The sequence below is a fragment of the Hermetia illucens genome, chromosome 1 (assembly GCF_905115235.1).
Source record: "Hermetia illucens chromosome 1, iHerIll2.2.curated.20191125, whole genome shotgun sequence".
Classification (NCBI taxonomy): domain Eukaryota; kingdom Metazoa; phylum Arthropoda; class Insecta; order Diptera; family Stratiomyidae; genus Hermetia; species Hermetia illucens.
In genome coordinates, this window is record NC_051849.1 from 220,355,933 (window position 1) to 220,380,294 (window position 24,362).

Sequence of the window (24,362 nt, forward strand, 5' to 3'; positions counted from 1 at the left end):
CTGGATATATTTATTCAAAGCGCTGCAATGAGAGCAGCTCATAGGCTAATTCGATTAGATCTATGGGAAAACAACGGATGTGGGGGGGCACAGAGCATTGGAAGAGTTACTGGGAGGACTGAATCCAGTTCTTACAATGCCTTCCGATTCTCGTGTCCCCATGCATCTGTTTGGTAGAAGATATGTAGTTACCCTGAAGCGTAGAGAGGACTGGAAAGACCCAGAGGAATGCGTGGCGGGATATACGGAAGTCTTCTACACCGATGGCTCAAAAACACAAGAGGGTTCTGGAGCCGGAGTCTACCTTTCGAATAAAAACGAGAAGTGGGCTTTTGATTTGGGACAATATACAAAGGTTTTTCAAGCCGAAGTTTATGCGATCTTAAGGGTGGCAAACTGGGTGATTGACGAGCGGTTGAAGGGCAGGCGCATCGCAATCTGCAGTGACAGTCAAGCTGCATTGAGGGCATTGAGCAGTCCTTTGATCACCTCGAAAATCGTTCAGGAATGCAAAAACCGTTTGAACTCTATGTCTAGATTCAATACGGTGGAATTACTCTGGGTACCTGGTCACTGTGGCATAGAGGGAAATGAAATCTCGGACGCTTTAGCGAAATAGTGGTCAATCTCCCCTATGCCGGGATCGGAGCCAATAATTGGAGTATCAGTAGCATTGGCTAAATCTGTTTTCAAAAACTGGGAAGAAGTTTCCCATAATGACAGGTGGCAGAGCCTAAATGCTGCTCGACACACCAAACTTTTCCTGCCAGCACCGAACATACGTATCGCAAAGTTTATCCTGTCGAAAAGCAGGAGGACCTGCAGGTGTATTGTGGGCATTCTGACAGGCCATAATTCACTAGCTGGGCATATGTTCAGAATAGGAATTACCGAAGATGATACGTGTCCCTCCTGTAATGAGGAAGCGGAATCCACGGAGCATTTCCTATGTGAATGCCCCGCCTATGGACGCATCAGGCATCAGATCTTTGGTGCCGATGCTCTTCAATTGCGACGAGTAGCATTACATCCACTAACAGAAATCCTACGATACGTTAACGAATCCGGAATTTTCCGTTAGACGGGCGAGGCGAGTACAATGGGCCAACACTGCCTGAGTGCTCAGAAGCTGAAGCTTCTCCCCCACCATACACACACACACTGTATAGTTGGTCAAAGTTTTACACCTCCCTTCTGCACATGTGCAGAGTCCCTTTAACGTACACTTAGAACGATGTTATTCAGCGCATGCGTGTGGTTTCACAAATCCAATTTGTCCCCTGGATTTCCTGTCAGTAGGTATCACTACTTCTGAAAAAGTGCAGATGACAGACAGACAGATGAGTGGATAGATAGCCAGTGAACAGGTTTTAATAAAATTTTGTTTTTCTCGAAATTAGCTAAGAAGTTCTCACCAAAACAAGGATTTAATAATTAATTGTTCTTCAAGTAGTTTTTTAGAATGCGAAGTTATTTTTGAAAGTAAAATTAAATTGGTCTTTTTCCTCTGCCTCTCTGGGAAAGAAGTTCCAACAATTTTTGTTGGCTATATTTTTTGATCAACAAATATTACGATAGAACAAGTCGGGAAACCGGAAGCTGGACGCTTCAGGTGCGAAAGGTTTTGTGTATTTCTTAGTACGTAGCACGTAATATATCCATATATTATTAAGGTTTTGTGTGAAACAAAACCTTATTAGAATCGAGACGGTGTCTGTCTGTCCGTCTGTCTGTCTGTCTGTCTGTCTTTTTTTTTTTTTTTTTTGAGGAGGTGGAAATCTTCAAAAGACACTGGTCTGGACACACCAGCGTGTGGGATTTTTACCCACTAAAACCACCCCCGACTCCCCCCCTACCCCGTGGAACCACCTTTAGGTATTACATCACGGGGCGGAGTTAGCTTACTTTAGCTAGGTCTCCTTCCGTCTTCCCGCGGGGTCCGTAACCGCGCCTTCCTCACTTCTTCTGCTTTTCGCAGTTTCTCCTGGATCACTGCGATCATGAAATTGATCGCATCCCAGTCTTCCTGGCAAGCTACCATTCTCCGGACAAAATTTTCCGGTGATAGCACTTCACCTAGAGTTTCCTCTAGGTTCCTCCTTTCTTCCACGAACCTAGGACATTGGAAGAATACGTGCGCTGGGTCCTCCGGGACCCCGTCGCAGTTTGGACAATTAGGCGAGGTGTCCAATTTAAACCTGTACAGGTATTGACGGTATCCTCCATGGCCGGTGAGAAACTGGGTGAGATTATAATTGATCTCCCCATGCTTTCTCTCCAGCCACTCCCTGATGGAAGGGATCAACCTGTAAGTCCAACGACCTTTTTCTGACTGGTTCCATCGCTGTTGCCACCTGCTTATGGATCTCTCTCTTTCGGCTTTTTTCACCTGCGATAAGGGAGAGATGGACCTGGTGTTATAAATGTTCATCATTTCGGTTGCCAGGATGTCAATTGGCATCATTCCCGAAATGATGAACGCTGCATCGTCTGAGACGGTCCTGAAGGCAGAACACACCCTTAAGGCTGTTCTTCTGTAAACCCTACTCAGTTTATATGCATTTCCTAAAACCTGCAGCGCGTTTCCCCAAACTGGGACTGCATACAGCATGATAGAACTCACCACCTTGGCTATGAGCAGCCTGCAAGTATGCCGCGGTCCTCCTACGTTCGGCATCATCCTTGCGAGAGCCATACTCGTGGTGGATGCTTTTTTACAAGTATGCTCTATGTGCTGCTTAAAATTGAGTTTTCCGTCTATCATCACCCCCAAGTATTTGATGGCCGGCTTGGAAGTGATGATACGATCCCCGATTCTGACGCAGGCGTAATTTCTTTTGCGGCGCTTAGTGATGAGGACCGCTTCCGTCTTTTCCTCCGCGAGTGCCAGTCCAGCACTTTCCAGCCAAGCCTTAACAGCACTGATTGCTTCGCTTGAGTACAACTCAGCATCCTCGAGATGCTTTGCGACCACAACCAGTGCTATGTCATCGGCGTAACCCACCACCGTGGCCTCCTCCGGAACCGGAAGGTTAAGCACATCATTGTACATGATGTTCCACAGTAGTGGGCCCAGTACAGAGCCCTGTGGGACACCCGCGGAGACAATGTACTCCTTGGGTCCATCATCGGTATTATACCACAATGTTCGCTCGTGCAAATAGCTATCTATGATAGTGGCAAGGTAGGTGGGAACACCAATCGTCGCCAGAGACTTTCGTATAAGGTTCCAATTGGCCGAGTTAAAAGCATTCCTCACATCCAGGGTGACCACCACACAATATTTGCTGGTAGAACCCCTTCCGTGAATTGCATTTTCGGCCAAGCCAGTAACCATTTTGATGGCATCAATGGTTGATCTGGCTTTGCGGAACCCATACTGCCTATCTGAAAGGCCGCCTTGGCTCTCGACGACTGGGAGTAGTCTATTATAAATAACCCGCTCCAACATTTTCCCCATAGTGTCTAGAAGACATATGGGTCTATAGGAGGACGGTTCCCCTGGCGGTTTGCCAGCCTTAGGCAGCAACACCAGCTTCTGCCGCTTCCACGTCGCTGGAAAGATACCCTCGGACATGCACGCTTCGAACAGCTCCGCGAACATATCCGGTCTACATTTGACGGCAAGTTTGAGCGCCTTATTCGGTATGCCGTCCAGACCCGGGGCTTTGCTGTCGCCTATTCGACTGCAGATCTCCAGCAGCTCGTCCCTGGTGACTGGTGGAAACGGCGTCACATTCAGGGGACGCTGGAAAGTGTTAGTACCCCGCTCTTGCTGGGGAAATAACCCCTGGATTATTTTCAACAAGAGCATAGGGCACGTGATCTGCGGTGATGATCGGCCTCTGAATCGCCCTGTCACGATTTTATAGGCGCTACCCCACGGATTTATGTCCGCTTCTAAACAGAGCTCCTTGAAACATTCCCTCTTACTCCGCTGGATGGCGAGCTTGAGGTTCTTGCGGGCTTCCCTATAGGCATACTCCTTTTGCCTTTGATCGATCCTACCTATTGCCCTCTGAGCCGTTCGTCTGGCTCTGTGGCAAATCGATCGAAGACTGGCAAGTTCACTATTCCACCAATAATTGGGTCTTCTAGTGTAGAATGAGCATCTCCTAGGCATCGACGCGTCACATGCCTTGGAGACGCTTTGTGTAACATGGAGAGCTCTATCCGTGGACGTGCCGGCTTTGCTAGGCAGGTCTAGCCACACTTCCATGAATGTTGGCTCATCCATCGCTTTTGCAGACCATCCTGGTGTTCCTCTGGATTTCGGCTTCCGGGGTGCGGGTCTCCTGCCTTGTGGCTCGGTCCTTAGTTCAAAGGTGATCGCCTGGTGGTCGCTGTACGTGAAGTCCTCGCTAACTTGCCAGGACATGCCACGTGCCAGCGCAGGGCTGACAAAAGTCAGATCTACAATTGAACCAGTTCCCCCTTTCCGATAAGTGTTTACATTGCCTTCGTTGGCCAGAACTACATCTAACTGGGCAAATGCTTCTAATAAGGACCGCCCCCTTGCGTTAGTCTCTTTGCTGCCCCACTCGATAGCCCACGCATTAAAGTCACCGGCTATCACCTTTGGACCTCGTCCCCTTGCGTCATGAACAAGATCATCTAACAATTCTTCTGTCTGTCTGTCTGTCTGTCTGTCTGTCTGTCTGTCTGTCACACCCGATTTATTCGGAAACGGTTAGACCGATTGTCACGAAAATGTGTGGGCATATATTAAACGGAAGCTTCGTGGAAGACGCACATACACTTTCAAGCAGTTGTCTTACGAAATTCGTCGGATCTGGAGATCCTTACCACTAGAATACGCTGTCAAATTAGTAGAAAGCATACCTCGGAGATGCCAGGCAATTATCGACGCCGGTGGTGACTGGACACATTATTGACCGAATTGCACCATTGTTTGTAATATGTACAATGAATATATGAATATGAAAGTTTCATCAAATAAATTTTTTTATAAATTAACACGACCACGCTCTTACTTGACAGACTGTATGTGAAAGTATCCACTTTCGGGTGATATTGACATTCATAGTCTTCAATTTTCAAAGAAGCAACAAATTTGAGGTATTATAACTTTGTTAGTAATAGTGCGATTTCCACAAAGCTTGGTAAGATCATGCTCTATATTATAGCGTAAATCACTGCAAAATTTCATGAACTTAAGGGGTGTTTCTAACCAATTACAAAAAATTGTAGTAACATACTATTATTAACTTTATTTAAACAGATATCGGCATGGAAGGTATTTCGGAGCCCAGGCACCATATAGTGGCAGCCTCCTGATTTTTTTCATATTTCTCGGTTTGGTAGTTTCTGAGAATGGCCCCCTTAAAGAAGTGATCAATTTCAACCCCCCGCGCTCCCCACTCTTCCAACCAATGTCAAAACTAAGATCGGCTTTGAAAAGTACTAAGAGACCTTTAATTTGATACATGACATGATACATGACCCCCCCCCCCCCCCTCGGAACGTTGGATCATATCTGTATTGAGCAAATATTGTGGAATCAGCGATTCTACTATGTATCTTAAGAATAGAAATAATCTCCACTAAAGAATCTTTTCGGAGCCCATTTGCCTACATGAATTTCATTCGAAGCTAGAACGTTGCTAATCCATTTGTTTGTCCTCAGTAAACTGGACTTTCCAGCTGTTTATCTTGGCTGGCGATAGCTCATTTGCTTCTTGATACGTATCCAAGAAAAATTATTACCAAATCCAACAAATCGTCTTGTTTCTAATCCAATAATAGAGGACAATAAATCATCTGCCAATTGCTTGTCCATATTCCTTAAACGAACGATACCAAATCAAATTTCCTCTGGCAGCTGGCTGTAAAGATTGCAACATTGTTTCGGCTACTGTCCATCCATATCTTTATCTCTTATCTATATTGGACCTGAGATAAATTTCGTAGGCGGAATTAACATGTTTCAATTGTTGATTGTATTAACTCATTCTCAATTTGGAGCTCTCTTCGGTACGAACGATCAGAATCCGTAATAAAAGATTTTCGATAATCCTTGGTTTTCTAATAAACGATTAATTTCTCTTTTATTGCAGATCAAGTAAATTAAGTGCATCGGATTTTGACGAGCGGTTTGTAGCAGTAATTAATATCTTCAATGACTTCATATTAAATATTTCGTATTGTTGTGATGATAATAATGTTAAAAAGCCAGTTGTTCAGTGTGTTCCCGATAAGTAATTTACATGCTCTAATCTCCAATGAATCTCGAAGTGTACAAGAGTAAAACGTAGTATTAATGAAGTAAGATTTAAGGAAGTTACTCAAGAGTTTAATAGATACATATGTGAAGTTCTAGATGGTTTTGCCGTGTGCGAGACGCTCTTATGTATAATTACTACGTAAAACTTTTTGTTAGAAGCATTTAACTCCGGTAAAAATCTTATTGTGTTCTTAAAATCTTAAACGAATTGCTGCGGTGGCAGAATGGACGAGGGGAAAATTCATCTGCCACTTTTCACCAAAGACGAGCCAAATTCAGCCGTTATACTTCCCGTGGGTGCTGTGACCTACCAAACCAACACGCCAGCTGTTCTGAACACAGCAAAAATGCAACCGGATTTCGTGGAAAACCTTAAAAATGGTGCAGCGAACTTTGGGTAAGTATTTCACTTATTTCACTGCGTTTTTGAGTTTCATGAGAGTCCTGAAGGAGGAGAATCCTGTCAGGATGGAGAGATATTTAGAATGCAATTACAGAGAAATTCTATCCTTGATGTGATCCCTTTGCTAAAAACTGGCAACCATCTCCGATCCTCATCCTTGAAAGTAATTACGAAAACCCACACATATGCATTCAAAACAATAAATTAAAACGAGTCCTTTTGGCTTTATGAAATCACTTCCAAAGGCTCTATCTATTCGCAAGGACTAATAGGCATGAATTAAAAATAGCCTTACCACTGAATACCATGCATACAATTGGAACCCACATGGTCCTACGAACGAAATGGTATTCAATCCATTCAGTCGAAAGAATATAACTCACCCCCTCCCATCAACACCCCGTCAAGGTCAACCCTGTCACAATGGAAATCGATTACCAGTTATGATTGCGACTTTATTTTTAGTTTAGCCACTTTGAATATGAGGCAACCGAAGGAAGGGGTTAGGATGAAAGGGTAAGTGAGATTAGTGTTGTGTTCGTAAAAATCGCGTGATAGACTAGCATTCACTCAACGAGTGACTTTAATCCAACAGTTGATGGGTGGGCTAAGTGACGTGTACGCCTATATGCATAGTGTTTGGTGATTTTCCATTTAACCAGTCGTTTTTATGTTGCCTTACGAAGGAAATTGATTGGAAAGTAGGTTGGATTTATGTTCAATAATGAATAGGCAAAGGAGGAAAATGTTTTCGGAAAATGTGTAATTTGTTTAGATAGATTAAAAATTACTAACCTGTGTAACCTTTCGCTCTCAGAAGGTTATGCCGTCAGTGAATCTTTGTGAGTAGCTCATTTGTGGGATCAGCCTTTCTGGAGTACCAAGTTCAAGGACTTGGTAAATTTTTCCACTTTTTAAGGCTTTGTGTGAAACAGGACCTTATTACAATCGACTGAAACCATCCCGGCGACGATCGCTGCATCATCTGTGGCAGTTCTGAAAGCAGAACATACCCTCAAGGCTGTCCTCATGTAGACTGCACTCAGTTTGTTAGCGTCAACTGAAATCCGCAACACCTCCCTTCAAACTGGGGTCGGATAGATCATGATTGAGACGCTGGCTATAAGCAACCTAGAGATATACCGTGGCCCTCTCTCGTTCGTCATTATTCTTGCCAGGGCCATACTTGCAGTGCATGATTTGTTGCCTGTAACTGAGCTTCCTGCCTATCACCACTATCAAGTATTTAATGGTCGACTTGGAAGTGATAATATGATTCCCGATTCTAATACAGTCGTAATTTCACTTTTGGCGCTTAGTGATAAGGACGGCTTCCGCTTTTTCCGCAAGGGTCAGAACAGAGCTCTCTAGTGAACTTTTACCAGCACTGATTGTGTCGCTTGAGTATAACTCAGCATCTTCGGAATGCTTTGCGACAGCAACCAGCGCTATGTTGCCCCACCGTGGCTTCTTCTTGAAGGGGAAGATTAAGTACATCGCTATACATTATTTCTCACAGTATTGCGCCCAATACGGAGTCCTGCGAGACACCCGCGGAAACAACGTACTCCTGGGCTCCGTCATCAGTGTCATACCAGAGCCTCTTTTCAACTAAATAATTTCTGACGATATCAGCGAGATAGACGGTAATACCAACCTTCGCTAGGGATTTCCGTATTAGGTTCCAATTGGCCGAATTGAATGCATTTTTCACGTCCAAGGTAAATACCACGCAATATTTTCTTGTGTTACTCTTTCCTTGAATTGCATCTTCTGCCAAACCAGAAACTAATTTGATGGCATCAATGGTTGATCTGGCTTTACGGAACTCATATTGCCGATCTGATGGGCCTCTTTGAATCTCAACAACCGGGAGTAATCTATTATAGATGAGTGAATGAGTGTCCAGAAGACATATGGGTCTGCCTCATGCAGGTGGGTCACCTGGAGGTTTACCAGGTTTAGCAGAAATACAGGCTTCTGGCGCTTCCGTGCCGCTGGAAATATCTCTTCGGACATGCACACTTCGAATAACTTAGCGAACATATCCGGTCTGGAACTTTAAGGGCCTTATTCGGTACTTCGTCAGTCCAGGGGCTTTATTGTCTTCTATTCTATCACATATCTCCAGCATCTCTGGTGACTGGCGAAATCGCCGTGACATTGAGAGGTCGTTGGAATGTGTCGGTACCCTCCTCTTGCTGGGGGAATAACGTCTGGATGATTTTCAGCAAGAGGGTGGAACACGTGATCTGCGGAGATGGCCTCTGAATCAGCATTTCCTCTTGCTTCGTTGGATGGTGAACTTGAAGATTTTGCTGGGTGCCTTTATAGGCGCACTCTTTTTGCCCCTCATCGACTCTACTTAGCGCCCTCTGAGCCGCTCTTCTGGCTTGATAGGAGGCTGATTCAAAGCCGGTCAGTTCAACGTTCCACACGTAGTTTGGTTTTCTACTAGGGAATCAGCACCTCCTAGGCACGGAAGCGCCACATGCTTTGGCTATGCATTGGGCCACGTGGACAGCTCTTTCCGTAGAGGCGCCTACTTTATCAGGTTGGTCTAACCACTCCTCTATGAAGGTATTCTTATCCAAACCTTCTGCAGACAACTTGAAATCTTTCTCGGTTTCGGATAGGATGGTTCCTTGCCTTGTGGCTACACACATACCTCGAAGAAGATTGCCTGGTAATCGCTGTGGGTGTGGCGTTCGTTGATACACCAGAACATACCCTTTCTGAAAGTTGTTGTCAACACCTTCGTTAGCCAAAACTATGGCCATCTGTACAAAAGCTGCTAATAAGCTGCGCTACCTTGCATTTGATGCTCTGCTACCCCACTCAACGGCCCAAGCGTTAAATTCACCAGCAATCACCACTTATTTTCGCCGACACAAAGGCACTGGCCTGACTTGCAGTACATTGAATGGCCTATCGATCACAAGCCCACCATTGAGGTTTATTTGAATAAATCTCATTTTTTTAGTGCAGTCAGCCGCTTGCTAAATTCCGGACATCCCTCCTTTAGTCCGCAAAATAGGCACTTTAGGTCCCTATTACACTCCCTGGCAATATGGTATTTCTCCCCACACTTTCTGCATCAATCGGATCAATGAATGGTGCATGCGTTCGCGAACTACCCAAACATGAGGTATTTAATGCATCCCACAATAGACACCTACGCAAGTTCTTCTTTTCAACTCGACCATGAGATCCCCTTTCTGGGTTTTTGAGTATCTCCGCATAGGACAGATTGCCCTTAGCAGAAATAACAATCGCCTCTGGACGAATTCGCAATTATGTTTTTCCTGTTTAGAGTATCCCCATCTTTTTCGCGTAGTTGTTTATTTCGCCATAATCCGATGACAGTTCCGTGAGACGTAACTTGGGTCGCTTGTGACAATGTTTAGACAGCAGAGTTCGGCGTATCCTTGGTATTCTTTTCCTCCATCTGCGATATATTATAAATGACTGTAGTAGCCCTCACCTTATTCTTTATGGCTTGGTGCATGTTGTGCTTGTCCTTGATAAACTCGAACAGCTTAGCTATTTTTACCCCAAGCTGGGTGAATAGTAATTCCTCCGGATCGGGACTCTGCTCTCTATGAGCCTCGACGGGGTTACTCCTTCTATACGCTCCTTATTTTTTGGCGTTTATTGACCCTGCCTGTATCTTATCTTTTACCGTCTTTGACACTGGTGGAGATTTCAGAGTTGACGAGCTTCTTTTGAATGGGTCTCTTTCTTGGTCCTGTAGTAGGCGCGACGCCTCTCGAACATACGCGGTGGGTGTTATCACATTTTTTGTCCACGCACCAGAGATGAGCAAACACTAGATCTGGCATGACAGTTCATGAATTCTTATGCAAGGACGTGTGTGTGCCTCAGAAGTCATACCAAGTTGTCCATTACCGGGAGCCATAACAGAGAAGGGAAAACTCCTCTCAGTGAGCAACTTCTAAGACATTGGGTCTCAACAGACTTCCGTTCGACCAATATGTGGATCGATTTCATGCTATCTTGCTGCGTCACAAATCACTGCGAAAGAGGCATAATTGAAGGCACCTTCGATGAACGTGAATGTGTCTACAGCGAGGAATAGGCTTTGACATATTGCCTGCCTCGCAGTAAACTCATGGAGTGCTGTCTCCGTGGGTTTGTCTTTCTGGTAGGCATGTTGCATTGTATGTATCAATTATAAACCGATCTACTAGCCTTTCCAGTCTTCCTAGTAAAAGGTATAGGTGGGTCTCTGGGATTTTTATCACCCTCCGATTACACCAACAAGTTGGAACTTAATTTTGAATTTGTAAACCTGAGGCATCTATTCCTTCTATTACTAGGGTAGGAATGGTGGTATCCCGGTGTTTCCATGGATCGAGTTCATTTTACTCGCTCAAATTACACTTTTTTGTATGACACAATCCAGTCTCTCAATTGATGACTGTATTCGGCTATCGTCGAGATTTCGCATGTTGCCTGGAAAGTACATTTCAAGCAGTTGGTTTTCCGTTTCTTTATCGCTTTCTGTGTACCTTCCGCTCCGTAAATGTAGGCTACCTAGCTGCTGAGTACGTTCTTTAGCAAGGATTCGCTTCAACTTCGATGTCACCTCAATCGGATTAGTCTCTACGCAAAATCGTATCCATGATGATCGACCACTGTTGAGATTTCATAGTCTCTTTGTATCGATTGAGGAGTGTCCTAGACGACCTCCTCTGATTTGCCAAATCTGACACACATGGTGTTTTAGCACACTTTCGCATATTGAGAGGGTAGCTCTCTTTGAAAGCTTCTATTATACTAGTTGTGACCATCTGGATTGTGCTCTGAATTCCGGGTTTGGATTTGATGTGCCTGCTAAGGATCGTAACTCGGATGCTGGGGTTCTATTTTGTACGGAGCGGTCTGAAGTCCATGCTCATTACGAAATTCTTGCGCCTGTCATCTGAGGGTTTGATATCGTTCGATTCTTCGCAACCTCTGACATGTCCACGGATACCACTCCGATTACCCAAGTGGAGAATTGGCCCCCAACTGAATAGGTGGAGAATTGCCCCCCAACTGAATAGGTGGAGAATCTAAGTCTAGATCCAGGCTCTCCGTTGATGAACTGAGGGATGCGTTTTCACTCGGGTTTGAATTGTCATGATCGAATTTAACTTTAATTTTTGCTTTTGTGGTTCTATGTGTTGCGGATTTTGCCATAATTGGCTGCAATGGGGATGAATGTTACTTGCTGATATTTTAACTTGTGTGATTTGGACTTCACCGGTTCCTTCCTCAGATACCGATACAGTAGGAGCAATACTAAATTTTAGTCCTATCCCAGGGCAAAGTGAAAGACCGGCGGCGTGTTGCAAGACTATGACACAGTATTCTTTACGGACGGATCAAAGATGGCCTATGGAGTCGGCGCGGGGGTTTTCTCGAATACACACGGTGTATCCAAGTCATATGGTCTCCTAGGTTTCACCAGTGTATTCCAGGCGGAAGCACTGGCGATATTGGAAGTCTGTCGATGGCTGGAGCGTGATTCGAGCCCCAAGCGTAACATAGCCATTCTGACCGACAGCCAAGCGGCCATCAAGGCCTTGTACTCAACGACGACATCTTCCCGGTTGGTGGGGCAGTGCAGAGACGCGCTCAACCATCTGGGCGGCACGCTCAAGAACACTCTGCTGGGTTCCCGGGCATAGGAACATAGAGGGGAATGAGCGGGCTGACGGATTGGCCAGACAAGGCTCTGCTCTTGGCAGTCCCTCGGCGAATACAGTCGGTGTTTCGCTGGTGGCTGTCGGGGGCCGAGTCTACTCGCACTACCTAACAGCCGCGGGCCTGAGATGGCGAAGGCTTACAAGCTGTGCTAAGTCAAGGAGAATTTGGCCCGCTTATAACATAGGCCGATCACGAGAGCTCCTGTGCCAGACGCGTGCAAATGCATTCAAGATTACGGCGGCCTGTACGGGGCACTAGCCCATAGGGGACCATGCCGCTAGGCTCGGCTTACCCTACAACTCGCATTGCCGAAGCTGCGGAGAAGGAAGGGAAACCCTCATGCACTTTCTCTGCGATTGCCCAGCTCTGGCTCAAGTCAGGCTGCGGACACTGGGTAAACCATTCTTTGGGGACCTCAGTGAGATTTCTAGTTGCAGGATCGGAGAGCTGCTTCCCTTCGTGAATGCTACGGGCTGGCTCTGAAGATCCGAGCCAGCTGGACTCTGCTTCCCTGTTCCTATAACAACAGTCACGGTCTTAGGCACTAATGCTGCCACCGCAGTCGCAAATCCCTTTAGATTTTTTTATATTTCAAAGAAAGATTACAAATGACCTTGCCAAGTGCAGCATTTAAATCTTTAGATTGGACTTACGTATAGGATTTATTCCTACTGTTGATAAATCTGCTATCGTGAACAATAAAGATACGTTATCGGCGCAATATTATTCTGGTCTGAAGTGGGAAATTCGGGCAGTTAATTGGTGAGTGAATGCACTTCGTTAGCGAAAATTAAAAGTACTAAGAAGGCAATTTCAAGTGGAATTTTTGAGAGATACTAAAATTTTAAAATTTCATAGAGCATTCATGACACCTTCAGTTTTTAGCGGTTCTATGAATGTATACATATATGGTCGCCGTGAGACAGATGGGGCCATATTTTATCTCCTCCAAAGCTTTCTAATGAACCTTGACTCCACTGCTAGATATGCCTAGCGTGTCTGCGTGTGACTCGTTGACTCTTTCCATTTCTATGAAGTCATTCTAGCATTAAGTATCTAATGCTCTCAGAATGACAAAGAACAAACAAAGCTAATGCTACTTGGCGACATTTCTGTTTTAGTTTTCAACTGAATTTATATCTTTTAATGCATGAACTCTAAACATTCTATGAACTTTCATTGTACGCACCCATTTATGAATGTCCTTCAAAATAGTTTCAATAAACCCAACAGTGTGTACTTGAAATCGAAAGTCAACAGTCGAAAAAATCTACATCTATTTCCAGGGTATCTTCTTGCATACAAACTAAGTACATAAATATAAAATCATTTGTTAGTGACGACACTATCGCCATCATATCAGTATGTTAGGCACGAGTGCGAATTGGCATTTCGTGTTGAATTTCAGTATCAAAGGTCGGCAATTGGGAATCGATAGAATCCATGACGGCAATGTACATATCTATAAATAGTGGACACATTTGCCCATTATCCGTAAAGTAGTCGAACCAGCCTAATCACAATGTCGGTTTGTTTATTTTCCTGAATTTAAGGTGGCCTATGCATTTGGAAATAGATTTTTTTTGGAATTTATTGGATGACAACTGTCATCAGCAATTTATTTTTGGATTATTTTGATTATTAGTAAGTAAATATCTGATTTAATAGGCTTCTTAGAAGATATCACTTGGTTCATGTTCCATTATTTTTTTTACTTTTCTTGATGCTTTTACTTCCCGCACAGTGCGTTAGTTGTGTTGGTAGATCGATAGCCCCTCAGTCTCCTTTTTCTGGGTTTGAATCCGTCGTCATGGATGATTGTGTTCGTCTTGCATTTGTATCGTTTGTATCAGCAACTGCCTTTGGGCAAACCACCTTCGAGCAAACCGCCTTCGGGTAAACAGCCTCCGGGCAAATCGCCTTCGGGCAAACCGCCTCCGGGCAAACCGCCTTCGGGCAAACCGCCTCCGGACAACGCACAACCCAAGAGCTGTGCCAACGTTGGGGGGAAAGGAGCGTTCGGGGCACCTGCGGCTAAGGGGAAACCGAAGCGGCAGCGGTCCTCGGAAGATCCTAACTCTTCGACACAAAAGGCAGCAAAGAGGGCTCGGCCGACAGCGGCTAGGCCTTCATTTGCAGTCAAGGCTATCGAAGCCGATGGATGGGTCCTGTATGACGACTCTAATCCATCCGGCTACGATACTGAGCAGTGCGAACAGCTTAGGAGGAAACTTCTCCTAGCTGTAAGGACTGCGTCCGCGCAAGGCATTAAGCTTTGCTTTGAGTTGGTAGGTGTATACCGTAAAATGTTACGGCTGAACTTTGCCGACGAAGACATGAACGAGTGGCTCAGGCAGTACTGCTCCTCCCTTAACGATGTGTGGGAGGGTGCGCGACTTACCTTGAAAAGGGTCTCTGAGCTTCCATCGTTCAAAAAGTGTTTTCTCTGGTTTCCAGAAGAAGAGCGAAATGGTGTCGGGGTTCTGGAACAACTTGGTGTACAGAACGACCTTAACACTTCCACCTGGTTGCTGCTAGGCAGCAAAACAGGAGAGAGAACCGATAGGCCGGGCACTTTTCTCACTATCGGCGTTCCCGAATCTGCTGTTAAGAAGGTTCGGGAAAAATCGGGTTGCCGGCTCTACTATGGGCTGGGGACCGTCACGTTACAAGTGTCGGCTCCTAAAACCATTGAAGGGGACATGCAGCTCCCGGCATCTACACCTGAAACGTATATGAGGTGCCACATTTCCCAAGTAAATTTGCAGCATTGTAAAGCGGCGACTGCACTTATCAGTCGTCGGATCAATAGCTGCAAGACATTTATATATCTCATACAAGAACCGTGGGTTGTTGGTGGGGCAGTCAGGGGCCTAAACTTCCAACATGCTGACCTATTGTATGTCAATGGAAGCGATCGACCCCGCACCTGCATGGTAGTCTCCAAAGACTTCCAGGCTAACCTGGTTAACGACCTATGTGATAGCGACACCACATCGGCTAAGCTAACCATAAAAAGTCAACAGGGAGATAAAGGGATACTATGGTGCTCTGCATATTTCCCCTACGACGCAGAAGACGTTCCCAGTGGAACATTCCTCAGAGCTATCTAATATGTCAAAAGTAGTGGGGGTAATAGCAGGATGTGATGTCAACGCTCACCACATATGCTGGGGAAGTTCGAACATCAATGCAAGAGGATCGAGACTGCTGGAGTATCTAATAGAAACCGATTTGCAGATCCTAAATGTGGGTAATGAACCCACTTTCTTCAACGTGGTCAGGCGAGAGGTCATCGACATCACGGTGGCATCTCCTGACATCGCGGCTCTGATCGGAGAGTGGAGAGTATCAAACGATATCACACTCTCGGATCACAGACGCATTGATTTCGTTATGGGGATGGATCCACCTCCACCCACTCTATTTCGGAATCCGAGGAAGACAGATTGGGTAATGTATCAAATAGAATTTAGCGCCCGAGTCACGATCCCTGGGAAGCGCATCAAATCCATTGCTGGAATTGAGAAGACAACCCAGATGATCACAACTAGCATGAGAGACGCTTTCGAAGAAAGCTATCCACTCAAGATGCCAAAGTAGGGTAAAACACCATGGTGGAACTCGGATTTGGCAAAACAGAGGAGAACGACAAAGATGCTCCTTAATCGTGCTCTGAAGGGTGAATCAAGCATTAGCTGGAATCGCTATAAAGAGGCACAGACGGCTCTAAAGAAGAGCATAAGGTCGGCTAAACGATCATCTTGGAGACGCTTTTGCAAAGAGACTAACTCTCTTGAGGCAACCTCAAATCTGAAGCGGATTCTGGTCATTTATTAACGTTTACAGAATGGAAAGTACACAGAAAGCGATGAAGAAACGGCAAATCATTTGCTTGAAGTACACTTCCCAGGCAGCATCCAAAATCTAATCTCGGGGCCAACAGGTGCATACAGCCCTCAACCGAGAGACTGGAATCTGGCATGCAAAGTAGTATCACTGGAGCGAGTGAAATGGGCATTTAACTCGTTCCATAGATACAAGTCTGCAGGTCCGGATGGCATCATCCCTGCGCTAGTAATAGAAGGAATGGATGCCCTGGGTCAACACATTCGGAGTATATATCGTGCATACCTAGCACACGCTTATATTCCAATTAAATGGCGTGATGTGAAGGTGTTGTTCATTCCCAAACCAGGAAAACCCACCTACACAGACGCAAAAAGCTTTCGACCGATCAGCCTAACATCCTTTCTGCTAAAAGGACTAGAATCGGTTCATAAGCGAGACACACATTCCTAAGTGGCCACTTCACCATAGGCAACACGCCTACCAGAAAGGCAAATCCACGGAGACAGCACTGCATGAACTTACGGCAAAAATTGAAAAGGCGATGTCCGAAAAAAAATACGCCTTAGGCGCATTCATGGACATCGAAGGTGCCTTCAATTATGCCTCATTTGCGGCAATTTGTGATGCGGCAAGACAGCATGGAATCGAACCGCTGCTAATCAGTTGGATCCTTCACATGCTAGAGTGGAGAAAAATCCACATATCGGTCGGCCAGAAGTCTATTGAAGCAGGATGTCTCAGGGGCTTCCCACAGGGAGGGGTTCTCTCTCCATTGTTATGGTTCTTGGTGATGGATACTCTGCTGTGGCTCCTGGAGGACAAAAAAGTCTTCGCGCAAGCATTTGCGGACGACCTAGCCGTAATAATTACCGGCAAGTTTGCGGACACAGTATGCGACCGCTAGAATGCAACTTTGCATGTAATCCACAGCTGGTGCCTCCGCAATGGACTCATGGTGAACGCTAGGAAGACTGGACTAGTTATGTTCACTAGGAACGTCAGGTGGGGCAGCTATACGCTACCCACCTTAGCAGGGGCGGAAATCCAGCTGGCACAAACAGTCAAGTACTTAGGAGTACATTTTGACTCGTGGAAGCATCATATCCAGGAACAATATCAGAAATTCTGCAGATTGCTCTGGTGCTGTAGGAATGCGATAGGTAAGACCTGGGGACTTTCACCTAAACGGATATATTGGATGTATACATCCATAATAAAACCCATTTTGATGTATGCATGCATCGTCTGGTGGCCAAGACTGAACTTTGCTAACAACAGGAAGCTGCTAACGCAGATTCAGAGACTTGGTTGCCCAAATATTACTGGAGCAATGAGTACTACGTCGACTGCGGCACTTGAAGCTATCCTAAATTTACCCCCCATTCACTTGGAGGTGAAACGGAAAGCGGCCAACGACGCATATAGGCTCGATACCATTGGGACGTGGAAAGGCGGCCAATCCAACGGGATGCGTCTATCTGGAAATTTCTTGAAACACATCCGGTGGTCCTGATGCCGACCGATCATATGGTTTCCAGATTCGTCTTTGAAAAGACATACACTGTCGTAATCACCGAAAGAGAAGAATGGTCGACAAGTGGCCATGAGTCTTTTCAGATTACAGACCTAATAATCTTCACCGACGGGTCAGTCATGGAGGATGGATCGGGCGCAGGGGTGTTCTCGGAGAATCCGATTATAGAACTGGCCCGACCCCCTGGAAAAATGACGATCATATTCCAGGCGGAGATATATGCCATTTCATTGACAGCAGAAGAATGTCTGCGACAAAAATGGAGGGGTCGCACCATTCGAATCTGTTTCGACAGTCGGGCGGCATTATCAGCACTAAATGGCAACAACATGTTAAGCTAGTTGGTGTGGAGTTGTCATCAGCTGCTGCTGAAACTTGCCGACTGAACGAAACATTCCTGATGTGGGTGCCGGGGCACTCTAACAACGCCGGTAATGAGGAGGCTGATAGACTGGCTCGCCGAGGGTCTGGATCCACAATGGTGGAGCCAGAACCAGCTCTTGGAATCCGACCATCTACTGCCAAGGCTACTCTGAAGGGTGAAATTACAAGGATTCACGCAACCAAGTGGAGAAATTTGGACTCTTGCCGGCAAGCGAAAATCCTTGTGAAAGAGCCTAGGGCCACTAGAGCGGCATTTTTGTTGTCCCTTAAAAAGTGGGACATGAAAACCCTAGTAGGGCTTTTGACGGGACACTGCCCCTTAAACTAACATATGGAAAAGATTAGGGTAGTGGTTTCGGCTGTGTGCCACCAATGTGAGGAGGAGGAGGAGACAGCCCTGCACTTTTTATGCAGCTTCTTCAATGAAGAATCTGCACACTCTCTGCCTCTTGAGAATGTTCCCAGATTCGCTAAAGCCTGCGAACACCATAGGCGGGAAGCCATTGAATAGGCAACTTACGGGGATAGTACAATGGGCCTAATAATGGCCTGAGTGCTCGGAGCTAACTTGTATCATCATTAAGTCCGATGATAATGAAACTGAAGCAAATCTCATTGAAAATGAATGAAATCAAAGAGGCTACCCCTTGTGAACAGGGAAAAGCACCCGATGTCATACTCTGTCACAAATCAAATTCACTTCAAACCTTTTCCAAATTGTTCAGTCATGACTAAGCGCCCCCCTCAATCACTATTTCACCTTAATCATGTTTTGACGCCATCGTATGCTATGCGATAATTTAATTATAACAGAACGTCCAATGTGAGTCATTTGGTGCTCCAGCACACAAAGCAAAAAGTGACACTTCGGGAATTTCAAAATAATCTGCATGCCATGTCTCCTCTTGCGGGATGGGGAGGGGTTAGGTTGGTTGTGAGCATTTCTGAATAATTAGAAACGAGATTGTATTCCTTATGGAACTTTCGGTTACTATCTTGTTTACAATGGTTCGAATTGAGCCCATGGTCTTATGAGTTAAGGCTTTGCCCTACAATTCCCAGGAGAATGGTTGGTCAACCTATTTTGTCTCCATGTCTGATAAGGAAAACCTTAACTGGGAGAATGCTATTACATCTAAAGTTAGAAGATTGTAATGCAATACGTATTATGAAGTGCCTTTAGAATTTTTGCGGGAATTCCAGGAACCGCACAAAACCTATTGTTCGAGAAGTATTCTGGTGTTAATGACCGATACAATATGTGCCATCCATAAAACATAACGAATAAACACAGCCTAGTGCCAATATTTGTGGTTTAGTTATAAATTCCAGACACAAAAGGACGCAGTTTGATAAAACAAAAGGAAATAAAGTTACATACTACAACCGGTGTCTATATTGGGATCGACCATTTAAGGTCAACATCTACAATTTAAGGTGTCAGAGCCCACTAAACCTTTCCAGTAAAACAAAAGCACGTTTTGGTCAAGCGAGATATTCTTCAAAGCATTAAATCAGAATTCAAATTTCACCGATGGTCGCGACAAAATATGTATTGTAGGCCAGGTCTCGGATATCAGTCGACTCAGCTGTTAATGGGTGCCTAAGTCAAATCAGATTAGTTGTCGTCATCGAGGTACTACAGCCCATTTCGGACCTTGGTTTTCAGGATATCCTCCCTCCAATCATCTCAATCCATCGATCGCATCCTCCGTGTCCTGTCTTCGTCTACAGAAACGGCTCAGCGCTTTCGAGCTTTTCCTAGCGGTCTTTGTCCTTCTTTCCTGCCTTGGAATACTCTTTTAGGTATCCGCATGTCGTCCATACGCTAAACGTGGCCAGACCGTTGAAACTCCCAAAGTTTTATTAATTTACAAACTTCAGGGTGATCACAGATTTGGTATGGTTTTATCTGATTCGCCATTGGTCGTCCTCTCGTTTATCTCTAATCATCCTCCTCAGCATCCTCCTCTCGAAGATATTGACCAGTTTTTTGAAAATTTATGTTGGGATCCATGTTTCATATCCGTAGCATAGAACACGTTTTATTATGGGTAGGTAGGTAGGTATCAATGGCTGCTCCGAGGATCCTAGTTAGCGCTGTGGTGTTCCATTTTGATGTCACAAACTCCTAAGACCGTGACTGCTATTATGAAACGAGGGGGAGTCCAGCGAGCTCAGATCCTCAGAGTCAGCCCGTAGCATTCACGAAGGAAAGCAGCTCTCCCACTTTGACGCTAGAAATCTCCCTAAGATCCCCAAAGTATAATTTTGCCCAATGTTTGTAGCGTGACTATAGCTAGAGCAGGGCAATCGCAAAGGAAGTGCCGGAGGGTTTCTCTCTTTTCTCCGGGACGGATCTCCAACCGCCGTATTTGCACACGTCTAGCATAGGAGCTCTCGTGATCGGGTTATGTTGTAAGCGGGCCACATTGGTCCTCGCAAGCTATCATATAATGTGGAACTCATGGATCACCTCAGAGGAATCAAAGCAAGGGATAGATCCCGTTTGTTCGCCCTTGGCGTCCAGGAGATACTTAATGATTTTCTCCGACAGCCTGGCCTCATGGCTAGCGGAATGGACATCCGCCAGTGCCACACGTAAGTGGCTCCTGACCACATCACTGAGGAGTTTCGCAATTCGTGGCTTGTCGGCTGGTTGTTCCTGCTTACTTTCCTCCAAAGGCCACTTAGCGTCCGAGGTCTTGCCCCTTCTGCTCCGCTTGTGTTTTTGTTCGATCTGATCTCGTCTTGAGATCGATTGCGTTTGGTGGACTTGGCCTTCTGTTTGTTTGCCAGGCGTTTGCTGTTACATTCCTCAACAATCGCCTGGCATTTAACGAGGTCCTTTTGATCCCGTTCGTCGACAGTACCGGCCTCTATAATCTTAGCTATCTTGCTGAGAATTTGCCTGGCCTCCTGGTAGTGGCTCTTGAGAAGGACTCCAGTAAACCTTCGCTTCTGAGCCGGTTTCCGGTGACCGATGTTCTTGTCGGTCTTTACTTTAGAAGGATCCCTCGGCGTCGACGGTTTCGGGTTAGGAGTACTATGTCTGGTACTCGCTACACGCAGCTTGAGGCAGTGGAAGCCACTAGCCCGTCTGCGGTTGGTTTCAGCACAGCGGTGCTACGACTGACACCGATTGTATTGCTCTCGATGGCTACTGTCTCCTGGCTGGATGCCAGCAGCTCGTCCTCCGATGATTCGTCTGGTATCACCACCTCTTCTTCTCTAGTCGGTTTATTTTGTTTTTTGTTAATTCAGTCTTGGTCACACGAGTAGTCCGGCAGGAATGTCGACCCTGGCTAGCTCGATTCCGAGAGTGAAGGTTTTATTTGAAACTGAAGGTGCCAAGTTCCTCATTGGCACTACAGTCCCCGGCGTATGCTGCTCCACCTTGACTTGGGGTCCTATTCGCAGCTTCTTCAGTGCAGGAAAAACGATCCCTGGGCTATTACTCCGGCTCATCTTCTTGCCAGATCCACTTGCTCCTAACACATGACCAGCAGGCAAGGAGATTCTCGTCAATTGGATGAGCCTGTTCTCAGCCCGGCTCTACACACTCCTGCCTTCTCCGAAGACCGTTTCTAGTGGCCGCCCCGAGGTTGTGTGAGGACTTGTCAGATTATACAACTTTAACCTGCAGCATAATCAGTATACAGTATATTTCGGCCAATACTGTCATATGCTTTCTTCAGTCCACGAATAATTGATTAACCGTAAATAGGTGATCAGTGGCCGATCTTCCAGTCAAAAAACCTCCTTGGTATTCGCTAATCATTTTATCGATGTACAGTCTAATTCTTCTCTATAGAATTTTTGGGAAGATTTTATAGAACGTACAAAGTAGTGACCGGGACCATAGGTATTGAACTCGTTCTTCATCAAGAACTGACGGGGAAAGCCTTTTTGACGAAACATGCGGGATAAGAGAGATGATCCCCTCAACGGCGCAACAACCGGTATCCGGTCTGGGCCTGCCTTAGTAAGGAAGTTCTGATATTCTGATTTTGCGGTGAGGTCTACCAATTCGATATCCTAAAAACTGTCTGGCTCCATCTCAGGCAAGGTCTATCTCGGCATTTTCTACCATAGATGTTGGCTTTATAGACTTTCTAGGCTGGATCATCCTCATCCATAAGGATTAAGTGATCCGCCCATCGCAACTTATTGACTCGGATTTTATGCGCAACCAGTCGGTCATGCTATAGATCATAGATTTCGTCTCCATATAGGCTATGGAATCATCCATTCTCATGTAGGGGGCCAATAATTGGAATAGTAAGGACGTTTCTCACGGCCCCTCAGGAATCAGTACATGGTTTGAAGCAGCGTTGATAGAAACCATGAGTTTTTTGTTTTTAACAGATTTTTTGATTTTCTTTTGAAAAAATCCTCTCTCTTTGGTCTCCTCTCTTGTTCAATACACTTCCAGTAATTTTAAACGAACTTGGATACTCTGATTTACGTGTGCCTTACAAATTAGTTGGGGTGATCTCGTACTCTTCCTGCAACTGTGGTTATTTTCAATGTAATTTCATTCGATCCCTCTACCCCGTGTTCCTAGTAAATGTATCCTTCTGTTGCTACCAGAATTTTTTCTTCTTTTTACCTAGAAAAGATCAGCGATTTCAACACTTTCCCTGCGCTAATTATCAAGTTAATTTTCCTCCCAAATTCTAATCTGTCAAGGAAAGCACGCAGAGTGGGACTGAAGATAAACACCAACAAAACTAAGGCTCACAGTCTGACTGGTCATCAAGCCCCTCCTATCTGTATTAATGGGTAAAATACCGAGGGTGTCGATCAGTTTGTCTATCTTGGTAGCGTCTCTCGGCCAACGGTGGTCACCTGACGCATTAGCAGCATTATCACTTACTGTTTTGTCTAAAATTTAGAAATGCAAAGGAGCAAGGAATCTCATTGAGCACCTTTCGGGTAGGGACGAGGTAGGTAAGTGGTATTGGTGTAATGGTGTTTCGATGTCGCCTAGATGGTTTTCTTGTGTGTGCTTCTCCATCTTACCCTAGCAGGAAGCGGTTGCATCACACACACGACACGGCACTAAACCAGCCCTTATGTGTGGAATTTGAGTCACGCAACTCCGCCCGCAGTCAAACGTATGCAAGGCTTTCCGGTCTCCATAAAATTTCTAAGAATGTGTTGGGAGTTGAATCTCCTGTGCATAGTCTTCTTAGTTCTTCCTGTGCTGTTATCTAGGTGCAGCACATGGAAAGTGACCAACAATATTACTCAAAAGCTCTAAACCTTCGTTAATACCTCTCTCCGCATGGCATTGGTGTACTCTGGCTTGAGGAAACCTCGAATGATAACTTGAGTCGCCGTACGATTAGTTACTGGTAGATGTGTTAATTTGAGGGACAATGCCATGCCATGGAATCCACTTTCATAGAGTAGCCGACGAGTGGGTCTCCCTAGAATAACATGGCGCAGAGCAATAGAGGATGAATGCAGGCTTCTCGGAAGGGTCTGGGAAGGATACAGCCCATTTCGTCAAATCAGAAATGATAGTGTGTACGTATGGCGGATACGCTATGCCTCGCTATTGGCCACCATATATAAATGGAATTTATCTCACAGCAACGTTAGAATTTTCGAATTAAATTAAAAAATATACATTTTAGATTAAATGCTTTCATTGAAAATTAATAATAATAATCGTTGGCACAACACTCCATTTTGGATCAGGACCTTGAAGTGTGTTAGAGCACTTCATTCAAGACCGTGGCGGTACACTACAGTATACTGTAGGAGGCAATGTGGTCAGCATTGCGCTCGCCCGAGATTATTACCCTGATTTGGCTCAGGTACTACTGCCACCAGTGATATTTGAACCGTGACCTTCCGTACGATAGCCTTTGAAAATTAATCAACAAAAATTCAGGCCTGTGTCTATTTCATTGATTGATGGCGTCTGAATTTTTTGTTTTTTAGCACGTTCGTTCGCTGCACCCCCTTGAAGTCGGGATTGAATATAATCGTAACGTGCGCGTAACTGCGGATCAACCCAGCCACAACCACCATAGCACCATTCACTAGGAGACGTAAGCTTGATCACCTAAGAGCCACAACATTACATGATATGGAGGTGAAACGAGAAACAGAGGTCAAATATTTGGGAATTACGCTAGATCAAAAATTACTCTGGAAGACACATGTCGGAAACACTTATCGGAAAGCCACGAGGGCTCTGATGACTTGCAGATCCA

General features: G+C 45.3%; 1 protein-coding gene across 3 annotated transcripts in view; it reads left to right on the forward strand.

Annotated features, from left to right (window-relative positions):
- LOC119650582 (ATP-binding cassette sub-family G member 1) overlaps positions 1–24,362 on the forward strand; it is a 101,167-nt gene that overhangs the window by 38,355 nt on the left and 38,450 nt on the right. For 2 of the 3 annotated variants that reach the window (XM_038053431.1, XM_038053421.1), the window contains one exon: positions 6,078–6,641. In XM_038053431.1, the coding sequence (XP_037909359.1) occupies positions 6,469–6,641 (173 nt within the window). In that variant the 5' untranslated portion in view covers positions 6,078–6,468. Of the gene's footprint in view, positions 1–5,923; positions 5,995–6,077; positions 6,642–24,362 lie in introns of those variants that run through there. The other variant, XM_038053440.1, reaches the window with a different exon arrangement.